This window comes from Brassica napus, chromosome C7 (genome assembly GCF_020379485.1).
Source record: "Brassica napus cultivar Da-Ae chromosome C7, Da-Ae, whole genome shotgun sequence".
Classification (NCBI taxonomy): domain Eukaryota; kingdom Viridiplantae; phylum Streptophyta; class Magnoliopsida; order Brassicales; family Brassicaceae; genus Brassica; species Brassica napus.
This window is the reverse complement of record NC_063450.1, coordinates 38,625,889-38,639,099: the sequence shown is the minus strand read 5'-3', so window position 1 is coordinate 38,639,099 and position 13,211 is coordinate 38,625,889. Positions and strand designations below refer to the sequence as shown.

General features: G+C 41.7%; 1 protein-coding gene and 1 non-coding gene across 2 annotated transcripts; one reads left to right on the top strand and one right to left on the bottom strand.

Annotated features, from left to right (window-relative positions):
* Positions 1 to 4,114: 4,114 nt before the first annotated feature.
* LOC125590878 lies at positions 4,115 to 4,221 on the bottom strand. Its single transcript, XR_007326880.1, has one exon. It is a non-coding gene; the product is annotated as a small nucleolar RNA R71 (small nucleolar RNA).
* A 2,632-nt stretch (positions 4,222 to 6,853) lies between these two features.
* On the top strand, positions 6,854 to 11,563 carry LOC125590612 (the record flags this gene model as incomplete). Its single annotated transcript, XM_048764239.1, has 5 exons — positions 6,854 to 7,099; positions 7,214 to 7,954; positions 8,273 to 8,959; positions 10,072 to 10,623; positions 10,679 to 11,563. Coding segments are annotated over 5 exons (3,111 nt in total), but the record flags the coding sequence as incomplete, so codon positions are not given.
* Between the last annotated feature and the right edge of the window lie 1,648 nt (positions 11,564 to 13,211).

Genomic DNA, 13,211 nt, shown 5'->3' with positions numbered 1-13,211 from the left:
CAAACAATATCCAAATATAAAGTTAAAACTACTATACTGAGAACTTCAAATTATTAATCAAACTGAAGAAACCCAGATCGAAAAATCGAAACTTTACACGATGTTAAGTACTTTGTAAGTTTCTGAATATCATCAACTGATGTGAGCTTGTTGTTTGAGACTTCCGGTACCCGTAATTTAACCAACGTTAAATCACGGTATTAAACGTTTAAAAAATACACTGACCAATCAGAAAATTGGAATCAAGACTTCCATTAATGATTGATTCCTAAGAGGTTAACGATAGAAAACTATCATCATTTTTCAGGGATGAACTGGTCACTACGGAGCTGCCTATGATGGAAAGCTTGTATTTGTGACTCGTCGCTCTATACTTTCCGGTTGCTGGGGTTAAAGCGAAATTCTAGATGAAACACCACTGACCAATCTGCATGTGCTTCTTGGCACGGGGAGTGAAGACTCGCTTACAGGTGCAGTGTATCTTATCTCCCTACGTTAAGCATATAAACATAGTTAAAGAGTGGTATTAATCAATTATAAGAACACAATAATTAGCAAATATTTTGAACACTTACCGTTGCATCTGCGAGAATGAATTCAAGAGTGTCTCCACCACCATACGATGAGTGATGAGTCCATGAGTGCAGTGCTTTGATTTCAACCTTCCATCCGGTTTTGAATGGCTTGACAGCTCTCAAGAGAGTAGTTCCATTACCATTAATCGATACCATTGCCATTTGAGTGTTTGATGTTTTTCGAGGTGTGAATTGTATTATGGGGCTGAAGGTTTATTTATAGTGTAGCATAAGATTTTTAGGATCGCTAGGTATATTTTTTTTTTGCATCGACTAATCTAATCGTAAGTCAGTTGTAGTTAGTTAAGATATGAAATTTTAAAATATAGCAAGGAATTTGTTAAATACCTAAACCGGAATATCAGGGATAGAATAATAGAGTAGTTAACAGATTTAATTTGTAAATCTAAGAAGATATATACGAATAAATATTGAAAAGTTTGTGTAGATTTGATCTAATCTTTAATCCTAATGGTTAGAATATCCCGGTTATCTAATTTACAAAATTGGTAATTTATATGTGCATTATATCCTGTATTTTCATTTAATAGTTTATATGATTCAAGAACAACTATAGTTATAGTCGACATTATTGATGTATTGAGGTTGCATGAATATTGAAATAAAGTAAAATTAAATTTATTTGAATATGAAATTCTTCAATCATTTTGATATACAACTGCATGGAATGGTTTATTGTACAGAATTCAGCAAATAGGTCATGCAATTTTAAGGAACAATGAAAATAGAGGGTAAAAACTGGAATGTGTTGGTATTGCAGGTGCAGTGTGGAAACCAAATTAAAATAAATTTTTAACGTTGGTTTTGTCTAAGTTGGGTATGAAGTTATAACTTGTCCATTGTGGCTTGGTATGGAAGTTGGTATTAAAGATAACCGAAGTAATGTGTATTTCTATGTTGGTTTAAATTAAGTTGCAAGTTAAGTTGATATATTCAAGGAACCAAACACATTTACATGTCCAAACACGTGCTATTCTAAAGGAAGTCCAAAAATAAATGAGAACTTGTAAATGGTAGATAAATTTTAGGACCTTAAATTAATAGAGTAGATACTTTATAATAAACAACTAAATTTCTATAAATGTTTAATACAGCTAAATACAAATTTAGCTATATTTTTATTTTAATTGATCGATATTTCACTGTTCAAAATTAAGAAAGTTTTCCGCATTTACAAAACATCAACAAACTGTTCTCTCTCTAGAAATCCTCCATCTTCTCACTAAAAGCAAGCATTTCTTTTCCCGACCACAGTTTTCTTCGGCCGACGACGGTGGACTTACAAAGACACGTCGTCAGTAGGGATGTGTTGATCTTCTCTTACCTCTGTTTTTTCTTTATTCCGGCGTCGCACCTTCTTTTCGGTGGTTGGCCGGCTTTTGACTCCGACGTTATATCTATTCGATGAAGATGAACGGTCAGCTTAAGGCTCCGCGTCGTGATATTCCGTGTTTTTAACGGTTTTAAACTCGTTTTGGAGCAATTAAATGGTCGGTTTTAATTAATGTTTTGGTCTATTTGATGCGTTTTGGTGCTCTTAAGTGTAATATGCAGGTTACTAGATAGCTTGAAAGAAAAGAACGCATTCGGGATTTATTCAGAAGCAAGATAGACCGAACAATGGACCGACTGAAGTATTGATCGCACAGGACGTAGGATCGACCGATCCGGTCAATGTGGATCGACCGATCCTATGCTTTCATGCACTAGATCGACCGATCCTGTCTATGTGGATCGACCGATCTCAGGCTCTACGGGCTCCACACGCACAAACGAGCTTTTCACTCCTTTTTACCCACTCCCCTCAAGAATTCAGAAAGGAACTCGACCTTTGAGACTCAGAAAAGACCAGGGGCGACCAAGGAGGAGATTTACAAGTTCTAGAGAGAAGATTTGAGTGTTTTGTACTTGTTTTGGTGTGATTTGTGAAGATTTGTAAAGGAGTTCATCTCAAAACCATTTGGAGAAGATCTTCTGAACCTTTACTCTGTTTTAATACAATCTTATCATGTTTTCTTCATCAAAATCGTTTTGTTCTTGCTTAGTTATGTGTGAGTAGTCATCTAGTTGGGTTTAGGGGTTCTCATAGGGGATTTCTTGATGTTTTGATCCATAAAACGTGTGTAGACTAAGGGATTACGTTTTGGTTCTTCATCTAATGGATTTCTTACTGCTTGAACTGAATTGATCACTTAGTTCATGATTTCAGATTGTTTGATGCACCGAAAGTGATTGTTTGAACTTCCGAAAATACTTTAGATGAGCAAAGTGTCCTTAACCCTCGGAAGTTGATGTTATTGCGCTTTGTGAACATATTGAACCTGTTCTTAATGCTTGTTTAGAAATTGAAACTCAGCGGAAGTTAGTGTGGAGATTTCTATAACATAGAGAATTAGCGCTACGGAAGTAGGTTAATTCTAATATCGTGTTTGAGTTCTAGACGGTTCTTAATATATCCCTGTGTCTGCCATTAATTGTATCTTGATTAAAAAGAAATCCCTGAGAATTCCCAATGCCCAACGTTTGTTTTAAAATAGTTTTCAAATCGTTTAAATCATCTTTTTACAGCTTGTTTATGTTTTGTGACACCTAAGAAAATTAAATAAAAACCATCAAAAATATATCTTGATTCGCTGTAGCTATTAACTTGTCTGCAACTCTACGTGTGATCATCGGTCCCTGTGGATTCGATCCCGCATTACTACTGCGTACTTTACTGTGCACTTGCAGTTAGATAATCGGGTTAAAACTCGAGACATCAAGTTTTTGGCGCCGTTGCCGGGGACCATTTGGTCACCCTAGAGTTAATGATCAGTTTAAGACTATAGCATTTTTTTTATTTTGTCTAATGTTTCTGTCTTTCTCTTTCTGTTTGTGTTTTCAGGTGAATGAGCGGATTTCATACTAGAAGCAAAGGATCATCGAATTTAATACCTTTGGAGTTAGAGCTCGGCCGCCTAGAGAGACAAGTGAAAAAGAAAAGACTTGAGTCCGCTGAAGAGGTTGAAATGGCTGAACACCAAGAAGACCAATTTCAGGACAACCCGCAAAATCCAATTCCTGTAAATGAACGAGAAGGCAACAATGCTGGTGATAATCAGCAGGCTGGTGTAGCTGCAAGACAACAGGCTGGAGACTATGGCATGCCTAGGATGACGCTTGCACATTATGATACACCAGATGCATTCTATGCCGATCGTTCTGGGATTCGCCCACCTCCCATTGAGAGAAGAGACTTTGAGATCAAGACTGGTCTCATTAATTTGGTGGAGAAAAATCCGTTTCATGGAAACCCGTCTGAGGACCCGATGTATCACTTGGAGCATTTTGAGCGAGTCTGTGACACCAGCAGACATAATGGAGTTCCTCAAGGCGCTTTGAAATGCAGGTTGTTCCCGTTTTCCTTAGCTGATAAAGCTATCAGATGGTTAAAGTCCATCCCTCCAGGATCTCTTACTACATGGGAAGAGACAAGAGCTGCTTTTCTACAGCATTTCTTCACCAAGTCAAGGTCCACATATCTGAGAAGCAGAATTGGAAGCTTTCAGCAGCTTGATTCAGAAAGCTTTCATGAGGCTTGGGAGCGTTTCAAGGAGTACACACAGGACTGCCCTCACCATGGTTACACTGATGTGAGCTTGCTGAACATTTTCTATAATGGAGTTCATGAAGAGAGTCAAGATGCCATGGACACAGCAAGTAATGGTGATTTCATGACCAAGACTGTTGAAGAAGCTTACACCTTGCTGAACAACCTGTCATCCAGCAAAGCAAACCGCAAGTCAAGGTTTGACACCAGCCAGAAGGGTGTTGGTTATGAATCCAAGAAGATAGATGAGCTGAATGCCAAGATTGAGATGCTTCTCAAGAGAGATCAGAAATCTGTGAAATTTGTGGAGGAGCAAGGCTATCGTTCCTCACAAGAAACTGTTGGTGATGATTCAGATGATATGCAAGCTGATGTGAACTACATTGGTGGTCAAGGAAACTACAACAGAGGCTACAATCAGAACCTTGGATGGAATCAAAATCAGCAAAATAATCTGTCTTACCGGAGCAACAATGTGGAGAATCCACAACATCAGTCCTACCCTCAGGCAGGAAACAGGCAGAACCAGAATCAGAACCAGAGTGTGTTCAACCAAGGATTTCAGAACAGAAATCAATATCAGGGGAACAACTCGGGCAACTCAGGATTTCAGCAAAGGCAGCAGTACAACAACTATCAGAATCAAGGAAATGCCTCTTCGTCACAGCCTTCTCAGGATAACGAAATTAAGAAGATGCTGCAAATGGTGCTAGAAGGTCAGAAGAATAGCACTGCAGAGATAAACACCAAGGTGGATAACATGTATGGAGAGCTTAATGGGAAGTTCGAAGCTTTGAACACCCATTTGAAAGTTTTGGAAAAGCAAGTTGCTCAAACCGCCTCCAGCAGCAGAACAGCACCTGGATTTCTACCAGGGAAGTCAGAGACGAATCCCAAGGAGTTTGTGAATGCTATAACACTTAGGAGTGGAAAAACGATTGAGGAATCGAAAGAGAAAGAGATCGACCGATCTCAAGAACAGATCGACCGATCCAAGGGGAAGGAGATCGACCGATCCGGTACTTCTGGATCGACCGATCCCGTGTCAACGAAGCCAAATTCCTCTGAACCTGAAGAGGTGTATGTGGCGCCTCCTGCTTATGTTCCTAAGGCTCCATACCCATCCAGACCAAGGCAGAAGATCAAAGAACGTGAGTACGAGAAGCTAAAGAACCTTGTTGGGGAGTTACATGTGAGATTGCCATTTGTTGAAGCGGTGAAGATGGTACCTTCTCTTAAAAGGTACATGAAGGAGATTCTTACCGATAAGATGAGCCTAGAGCGGGGTGTGTTGATGCTCAATGAGGAGTGTAGTGCAGTTCTACAAAATGTCATGCCTAAAAAGCGTGAAGATCCCGGAGCATTTGTTCTACCATGCCGCATTGGATCACTTACTTTTGAGAAGAGTCTCTGCGATCTGGGTTCAGGAGTGAGCCTAATGCCTTTCTCTGTCTCTGAGAGGCTAGGCATGACGAACTACAAACCTACAAGGATCTCCTTGGTCCTTGCTGACCGATCAGTGCGAAGACCAGTCGGTGTACTAGAGAACATCCCTGTTGGTGTTGGAAAGGGATACGTGCTTACCGATTTTGTAGTTCTGGAGCTGGAAGAGGAACCTAAAGATCCTCTCATTTTGGGCAGACCGTTTTTAGCTACTGCTGGAGCCATGATTGATGTACAGAATGGGCATATAGACTTACGTCTAGGAGACATGGCGATGAGATACAATGTGGAGAAGGTGCTGAAAAATCCGACTATTGATGGACAGACTTTCTGGGTTGATACATTGACTGAACTGGTGGAGGAAATGGATGAAGAGTTGCACACTGATGATCCTCTACAAGTCGCATTGACCCAAAGGGAGAGTGAGTTCGGGTTCATGAACCAAGAAGTGGTTGGATTTTCTGAGATTTTGGATTCAGCCTCACCGATTGAGAAGCATGTCGCCTATGTCAGCCTTGAAGACTCAGGCACCGATAAAACCGTCAAACCGTCATCCTCCCAACCAGATTGGAGTGAGGAGAATGCTCCAAAGGTGGAACTTAAAGCCCTCCCAGCTGGGCTGAGGTATGCATTCTTGGGACCGAATTCCACATATCCTGTTATTATTTGTGCTAACCTGAATAATGTGGAGACCGCTTTGCTTCTTTCAAAATTGCGAAAGTATAGAAAAGCATTGGGGTACTCTTTGGATGATATTACAGGTATTTCTCCAGATCTTTGCATGCACAAGATTCACTTGGAGGATGAGTCAAAGACGTCCATAGAGCACCAGCGAAGACTGAATCCCAAACTGATGGAAGTTGTGAAAAAGGAGATTCTAAAGCTGTTGAGTGCAGGGGTGATCTACCCAATTTCAGACAGCACTTGGGTGAGCCCGGTTCATGTGGTTCCTAAGAAGGGTGGCATCACTGTCATCACAAATGAGAAGGATGAGCTGATTCCTACCAGAACAGTCACAGGGCATAGGATGTGCATTGACTACAGGAAGCTAAACTCAGCCACAAGGAAGGACCACTTCCCACTTCCTTTCATTGACCAGATGCTGGAAAGACTAGCCAACCACCCCTACTACTGTTTTCTCGATGGCTACTCCGGGTTCTTTCAGATACCCATTCATCCAGACGACCAAGAGAAGACAACATTCACCTGCCCATACGGTACTTTTGCCTACAGGAGAATGCCCTTCGGATTGTGCAATGCTCCTGCCACTTTCCAGAGATGCATGATGTCGATCTTTACTGATCTTATTGAGGACATTATGGAGGTTTTTATGGACGATTTCTCAGTCTACGGTTCTTCATTTAGCGACTGCCTTGCTAATCTGTGCAAGGTGCTGGAAAGATGTGAGGAGAAGAACTTGGTGTTAAATTGGGAGAAGTGTCATTTCATGGTGAAAGATGGCATTGTTTTGGGTCACAGGATATCAGAGCAGGGTATCGAGGTTGACAAAGCAAAGATTGAAGTTATGACCAGCCTACAGCCTCCCAGGACAGTGAGGGATATTCGGAGTTTTCTGGGACATGCCGGTTTCTACAGGAGGTTTATCAAAGACTTCTCTATGATAGCGAGGCCACTCACCCGTCTGCTGTGCAAAGAAGCGAAGTTTGTTTTTGATGCTGACTGCCTCGCTGCGTTTCAGATTCTCAAGAAGTCTCTAGTCAGTGCTCCCATTGTGCAGCCACCAGATTGGGACTTGCCATTTGAAATAATGTGTGACGCAAGTGATTACGCGATTGGAGCTGTTTTGGGGCAGAGAAAAGACAAGAAACTCCATGTGATCTATTATGCCAGCCGAACGCTTGATGATGCTCAAATCAAGTATGCTACCACTGAGAAGGAGTTGCTGGCAGTAGTTTATGCTTTCGAGAAGTTCAGGTCCTATTTGGTGGGCTCGAAAGTAATTGTGCACACAGATCATGCAGCCTTGAAGTACCTGATGACGAAAAAAGATGCTAAACCGAGACTCTTAAGGTGGATCTTACTGCTACAGGAGTTTGATATTGAGATCAGAGACAAGAGAGGAGCAGAAAATGGAGTGGCAGATCATCTTTCCCGAATGAGAGTGGAAGCTGAAACACCACTGGATGATACATTACCCGAGGAGAATGTCTATGTGATCACCTTGCTGGAGGATGAGTATTTGGATCAGGCTGATTGCTGTGCCATGAGACAAATTCAGGATGATCTCCCATGGTTTGCAGACTTTGCAAACTACCTATGTGCTGGAATTGAACCACCGAACCTGAAGGGATATGAGAGGAAGAAGTTCATGAGAGATGTGAACCACTACTACTGGGATGATCCCTTCCTCTACAAGAGATGCTCAGATGGTTTATTCAGGAGATGTGTTCTGGAGAATGAGATGCAAGGGATTCTTTTCCACTGCCACAGTTCAGAATACGCAGGCCATTTTGCAACATTCAAGACGGTTTCTAAGGTCCTGCAGGCTGGTTACTGGTGGCCTACACTTTTCAGAGACGCCCATGAGTTTGTCTCAAAGTGTGATGCATGTCAGCGGAAGGGCAACATCAGTAAGAGAAATGAGATGCCCCAAAATTTCATCCTTGAAGTTGAAGTTTTTGATGTATGGGGAATTGATTTTATGGGCCCTTTCCCATCTTCTTATGGAAATGAGTACATCTTGGTTGCGGTTGATTATGTCTCCAAGTGGGTGGAAGCAGTAGCCAGCAAGACAAATGACTCTAGTGTTGTCAAGAAAATGTTCAAGACAGTCATTTTTCCAAGATTCGGGATCCCGAGAGTGGTTATTAGTGATGGAGGCTCTCACTTCATCAACAAGACGTTCGATAAACTGCTGAAGAAACATGGAGTAAAGCATAAGGTAGCTACACCTTATCATCCTCAGACAAGTGGGCAGGTTGAAATATCGAACCGAGAAATCAAGGGGATTTTGGAGAAGGCTGTAGGCAAAACAAGGAAAGACTGGGCTGTGAAGCTTGATGACGCCTTATGGGCGTATAGAACCGCCTACAAGACTCCCTTGGGCACCACTCCTTTTAATCTGGTCTATGGAAAGTCTTGTCACCTACCTGTGGAATTGGAGTACAGTGGTTTTTGGGCAACGAAGTTGATGAACTTCGACATTAAAACCGCTGCAGAAAGGAGGATGGTTCAGTTGAACGAGCTGGACGAGATTCGGTTGAACGCCTATGAGAACACCAAAATCTACAAGGAAAGAACTAAGGCATGGCATGACAGAAAGATAATCCCGAGAGACTTCGCTGCTGGAGACAAAGTCCTTCTGTTCAACTCTAGACTCAAGCTATTTCCTGGAAAGCTTAAGTCTCGTTGGTCCGGACCTTTCACCATCACAGAGGTTAGACCTTATGGAGCTGTTGTCTTGGAAGACAATGGGAGGAAATTCACCGTCAATGGGCAGAGGCTAAAACCTTACTTCACAGATGCAAAACCCGAAGAAGGAACCAACATTCCTTTATCGGAACCCGATCTCGCCTAAGGACAACAAAATAGTCAGGCTCGCGACTTTAAACAAGCGCTGACTGGGAGGCAACCCACATGGTTTGATTTTCTTTCTCTTTTTGTGATTATGTTTTCTTGTGTGAATTGATTTTTGGTTGTGTTTTTAGATGATTTTTAGGCATGTATCACGATCAGGCATAGATCGATCGATCCACGATACATAGATCGATCGATCCACACAATACGAAGAGCGGTCGATCCATGTCACAGATCGGTCGATCCTGGACACTAAGAGCGGTCGATCCAAGGCACGGATCGGTCGATCCATACGTATGGGATCGGTCGATCCAAGGTAAGGCATGTCCGGTTTGATTTCACTCAATTTAAACTGGAAAACACCCATACAAACAACCAACTCGCGAAAATCAGATCAAAACACTCATAATTTCATCTTCCTCTCCTCTCAAACTCTCTCAAACCTCTAAAGAACATGCAAATCGATTTTCATCATATCTCAACCGATTTTTGTAATTCTTAGTGCTAAACTCATTAGTTTTTCAAGCTCTATCCATTTCTACCATCAGTTTTCATCAAGACACAGGTATGACTCTCTAATTTTAGAATCAAAAATCGCCCTAGGGTTGGATTTAGGGGAATCTCCGAATTCTAAATGGAATAGCATCTAGGATGGTTTATTTGTGATGATTATACTCATGGGTTACCTAGATTGCCAATTTGTAGGATGAATTGCAAAAAAAAAAAAAAAAAAATTCGAGTTTAATTGAAAAACGAAAATTGGAATGGAGTGTGATGTGTTATTTTGAGTTTAGAGAAGAGATGTGTGCTAAATTTTAACATGTTTAGGGGATTGATCAGAATTGATTTTATAAGAGTGTTTTTCAATTTGTCTCTTACTTGGGTTTTGATGAATTAATTTTGCAGATAATGCCTAAGAGACAGAAGAAGCAGGGTGAGCGTGGGGGTTCCTCGGTACAGACTGGTAGGCTCAGCACAAAGGGCAAGTTCCGAAAGACGGATAGGTCTCATCCTGCGAATCGAGAGATAACCCAGCAGTGGGATATACATGATGATGATTTCTATGAGCAGATGAGGGGAGTGGAAATATGTCCGTCGCGCTTCGCTCACAGAGACACTACAGATGCATTGGGGATAACCGAGGATATTGAAGCCTTGTTCGAGAAGATTGGCCTGGGATACATCTTCGATCTCCACTGTGATTGCTATGCTGACTTGACCAGGCAGTTCCTCGCTTCAGCCCGCCTCTACCATCCTGACGAGGACAACCCAGTTGCTGATAAGGCGATGTTCTCCTTCATTGTGAACAGGCAGTTCCACTCCATGACCATCTTTCAGCTGTGCGACGTCTTTGGGTTCGGGAAAGGACGTCAATCTTGTGTTCCTGACTTCCCGGAACACAATGATTTCTGGACATTCATCGCTTCAGGAAACTTCATCTCTCGAGAGGCCAAGCAAGCTAGAATTCGTAGCCCTGTTCTGCGATATGCAGTGAGAGTGATCAGCAGTGTAGGTCTACGGGAAGACAGAACCCGCTGCAGTGACAAAAGATGAGCTAGCTCTTCTGTTCATCGGGGCTGGACACCTATGGCCTCAAGGCGCAGACATTACCTATGTTAGCGGAAAGGACATAAACATAGGAGCTGTGATAGCGGAGAAGCTTGCGTACTCTAAAGTTTCAGATACGAAGAGATGTGGGTTTGGAGCGGTTATCACACAGATCTTAAGGCATTGTGGAGTGTTTCTTCCACCTGTTGACAGAGTGGTGGATAAGAAGGGGATGTATCAGAACTTTTTCGACATGAGAGCACTCATTAGCAGCCACTACCTCACCGGCCCTTGGCGAGGAAGCATCGACAAGTCCGCCCCTCATATCTACCAGTTCCAGAACCAACAAGGGAGAGAGCAATTTGTCAAGCTACCCGATACCGCCATCACCGAGCTGACTGATCCAGGTGCTATCATATTTCTACCACCGCCTGCATCTCTCTGCACCAGACCCGCGACACTGAAGAAGAAAGGAGTCGCATCATCATCGACACACCAGCAGACACCACATGATGATATAGAGGAGGAACCTGAAGATGAGGAAAGTCTTTTCCCCACGGATTTCACTCCGTATATGCTGCCACCAGCACCTCCCGCTACTGCATCCGCTGCTGAGATCAACGCTTGGTCGATCAAGAGCCATCAAACCAACAACTCCATACTGCTGAAGATGTGGAAGGGAATCTGCAACATTAAGAAGGGATGCGCATCACAGCCAGCTGTTTCTGGAGATAGCGATGACGACTCAGGCGCTCACGACACCGCTGCTGGACCTGAGGCAGCGGAGGACTCTGATGATGATGGAGCCTTGGAGAGGCGCTCCAAGAGGCGTACTGACCGCAACGCCTGATCGGTAATCTCTCTTGGAATTATTTTCACACCGAGACGGTGTGAAGTAAGTCTGGGGGAGGATGCTACTTATGTACCATATTGCTTTTATTTCTTTTATTTTCTTAGTTTATCGGATTTGATTGTGTTAAAAAAAAAAAAAAAAAAAAAAAAAAACTCTCTCTCCGTATTTTTCTCAGACCCTGTGATGATTATTAGACTATTTCCTTGTGTGTTGTGCATTACATTTCATATTGACCATTTTTCAGGACTGTTAGCGCAGACAAACCGAGGAACCACTTGACCAAGCAACCTCTCCTTAAATCTTTTATCAAGTCTCGGTGAATTGTAATCGACTCAAATATTTTTGACCATTAATGAATTTAATTTCTTTTGACCAGGAATCAACATCAGGAAACGGTACACCATATACACATTCAGGATTTTCTTTACCACATTTTACCACTCTTTAATAATCCTGAATGGCCAGACTCATCAATAGTTTGGTACCACACCTACACCGTACCCTTTTATTTCATCTCCATGCATTCTTACACACTGATTATATGTGCATACATGTGCAAAAACAATGGAGAGATTAGGGTAGACATGGTTCATCCGACTGCTTAGGTAGGATCGGAACATTTAGGTGGTTAGACACGGACCTGTGTGTCTAGAGGTGTAAATAGAAAAATTGGGTGTTGTAAGTGTGTGATTGCATCGCAGTGTATATATTCGATTTCGGTTTGAATATGTTTTCTTCAAAAAAAAAAAAAAAAAAAAAAAAAATAAATATATATATTCGATCGATTACCACAAAACATTTGCAAGTAATCGGTCCAAAAAAAAAAAAAAAAAAAAAAAAAAAGAGTTCATGTTTATATCTCATTCAGTATATTTGATTTAGACATTTTATTTTTATTTTATGTACTAGAGATGATGCTTTGTTTAAATTTGGGGTTAGAGTTTGAGATTTGTTGGGTTTTGATCATTTGAAACTTGAGCAGTTCGAAAACGTGGTTATCAATATACTCGGTTTCTCCAGCGATTTTGCATAATGTTTTGCATTTTTTTTGTTATCGCTGATACCCACAAACACTTGAGCCTCACCTAATTAAACACTAAAACAGCCTCCCAAACACCGAGCCCGTTATACCTGATGGAGATATCTTTGGTGGAAAGGTCACGCCCTTTTTAATGAATGTAAAGAGTTGATTACTTGAAACTGAGACTTGCAGGTCTGAAATATGGAAAGGTTTGCGCGGTCTTGGTGGGGATTTGGAATGAAAGCCTTGACAGTCTCTGATTTAAGTGGTTAGCGAAATCACAAGGTAAGGTCTACTGAGGGTTAGTGAGCTCCCAAATTTTAATCCTCTTTACTTGAGGACAAGCAAAGATTCAAGTCTGGGGGAGTTGATATTCCGTGTTTTTAACGGTTTTAAACTCGTTTTGGAGCAATTAAATGGTCGGTTTTAATTAATGTTTTGGTCTATTTGATGCGTTTTGGTGCTCTTAAGTGTAATATGCAGGTTACTAGATAGCTTGAAAGAAAAGAACGCATTCGGGATTTATTCAGAAGCAAGATAGACCGAACAATGGACCGAATGAAGTATTGATCGCACAGGACGTAGATCGACCGATCCGGTCAATGTGGATCGACCGATCCTATG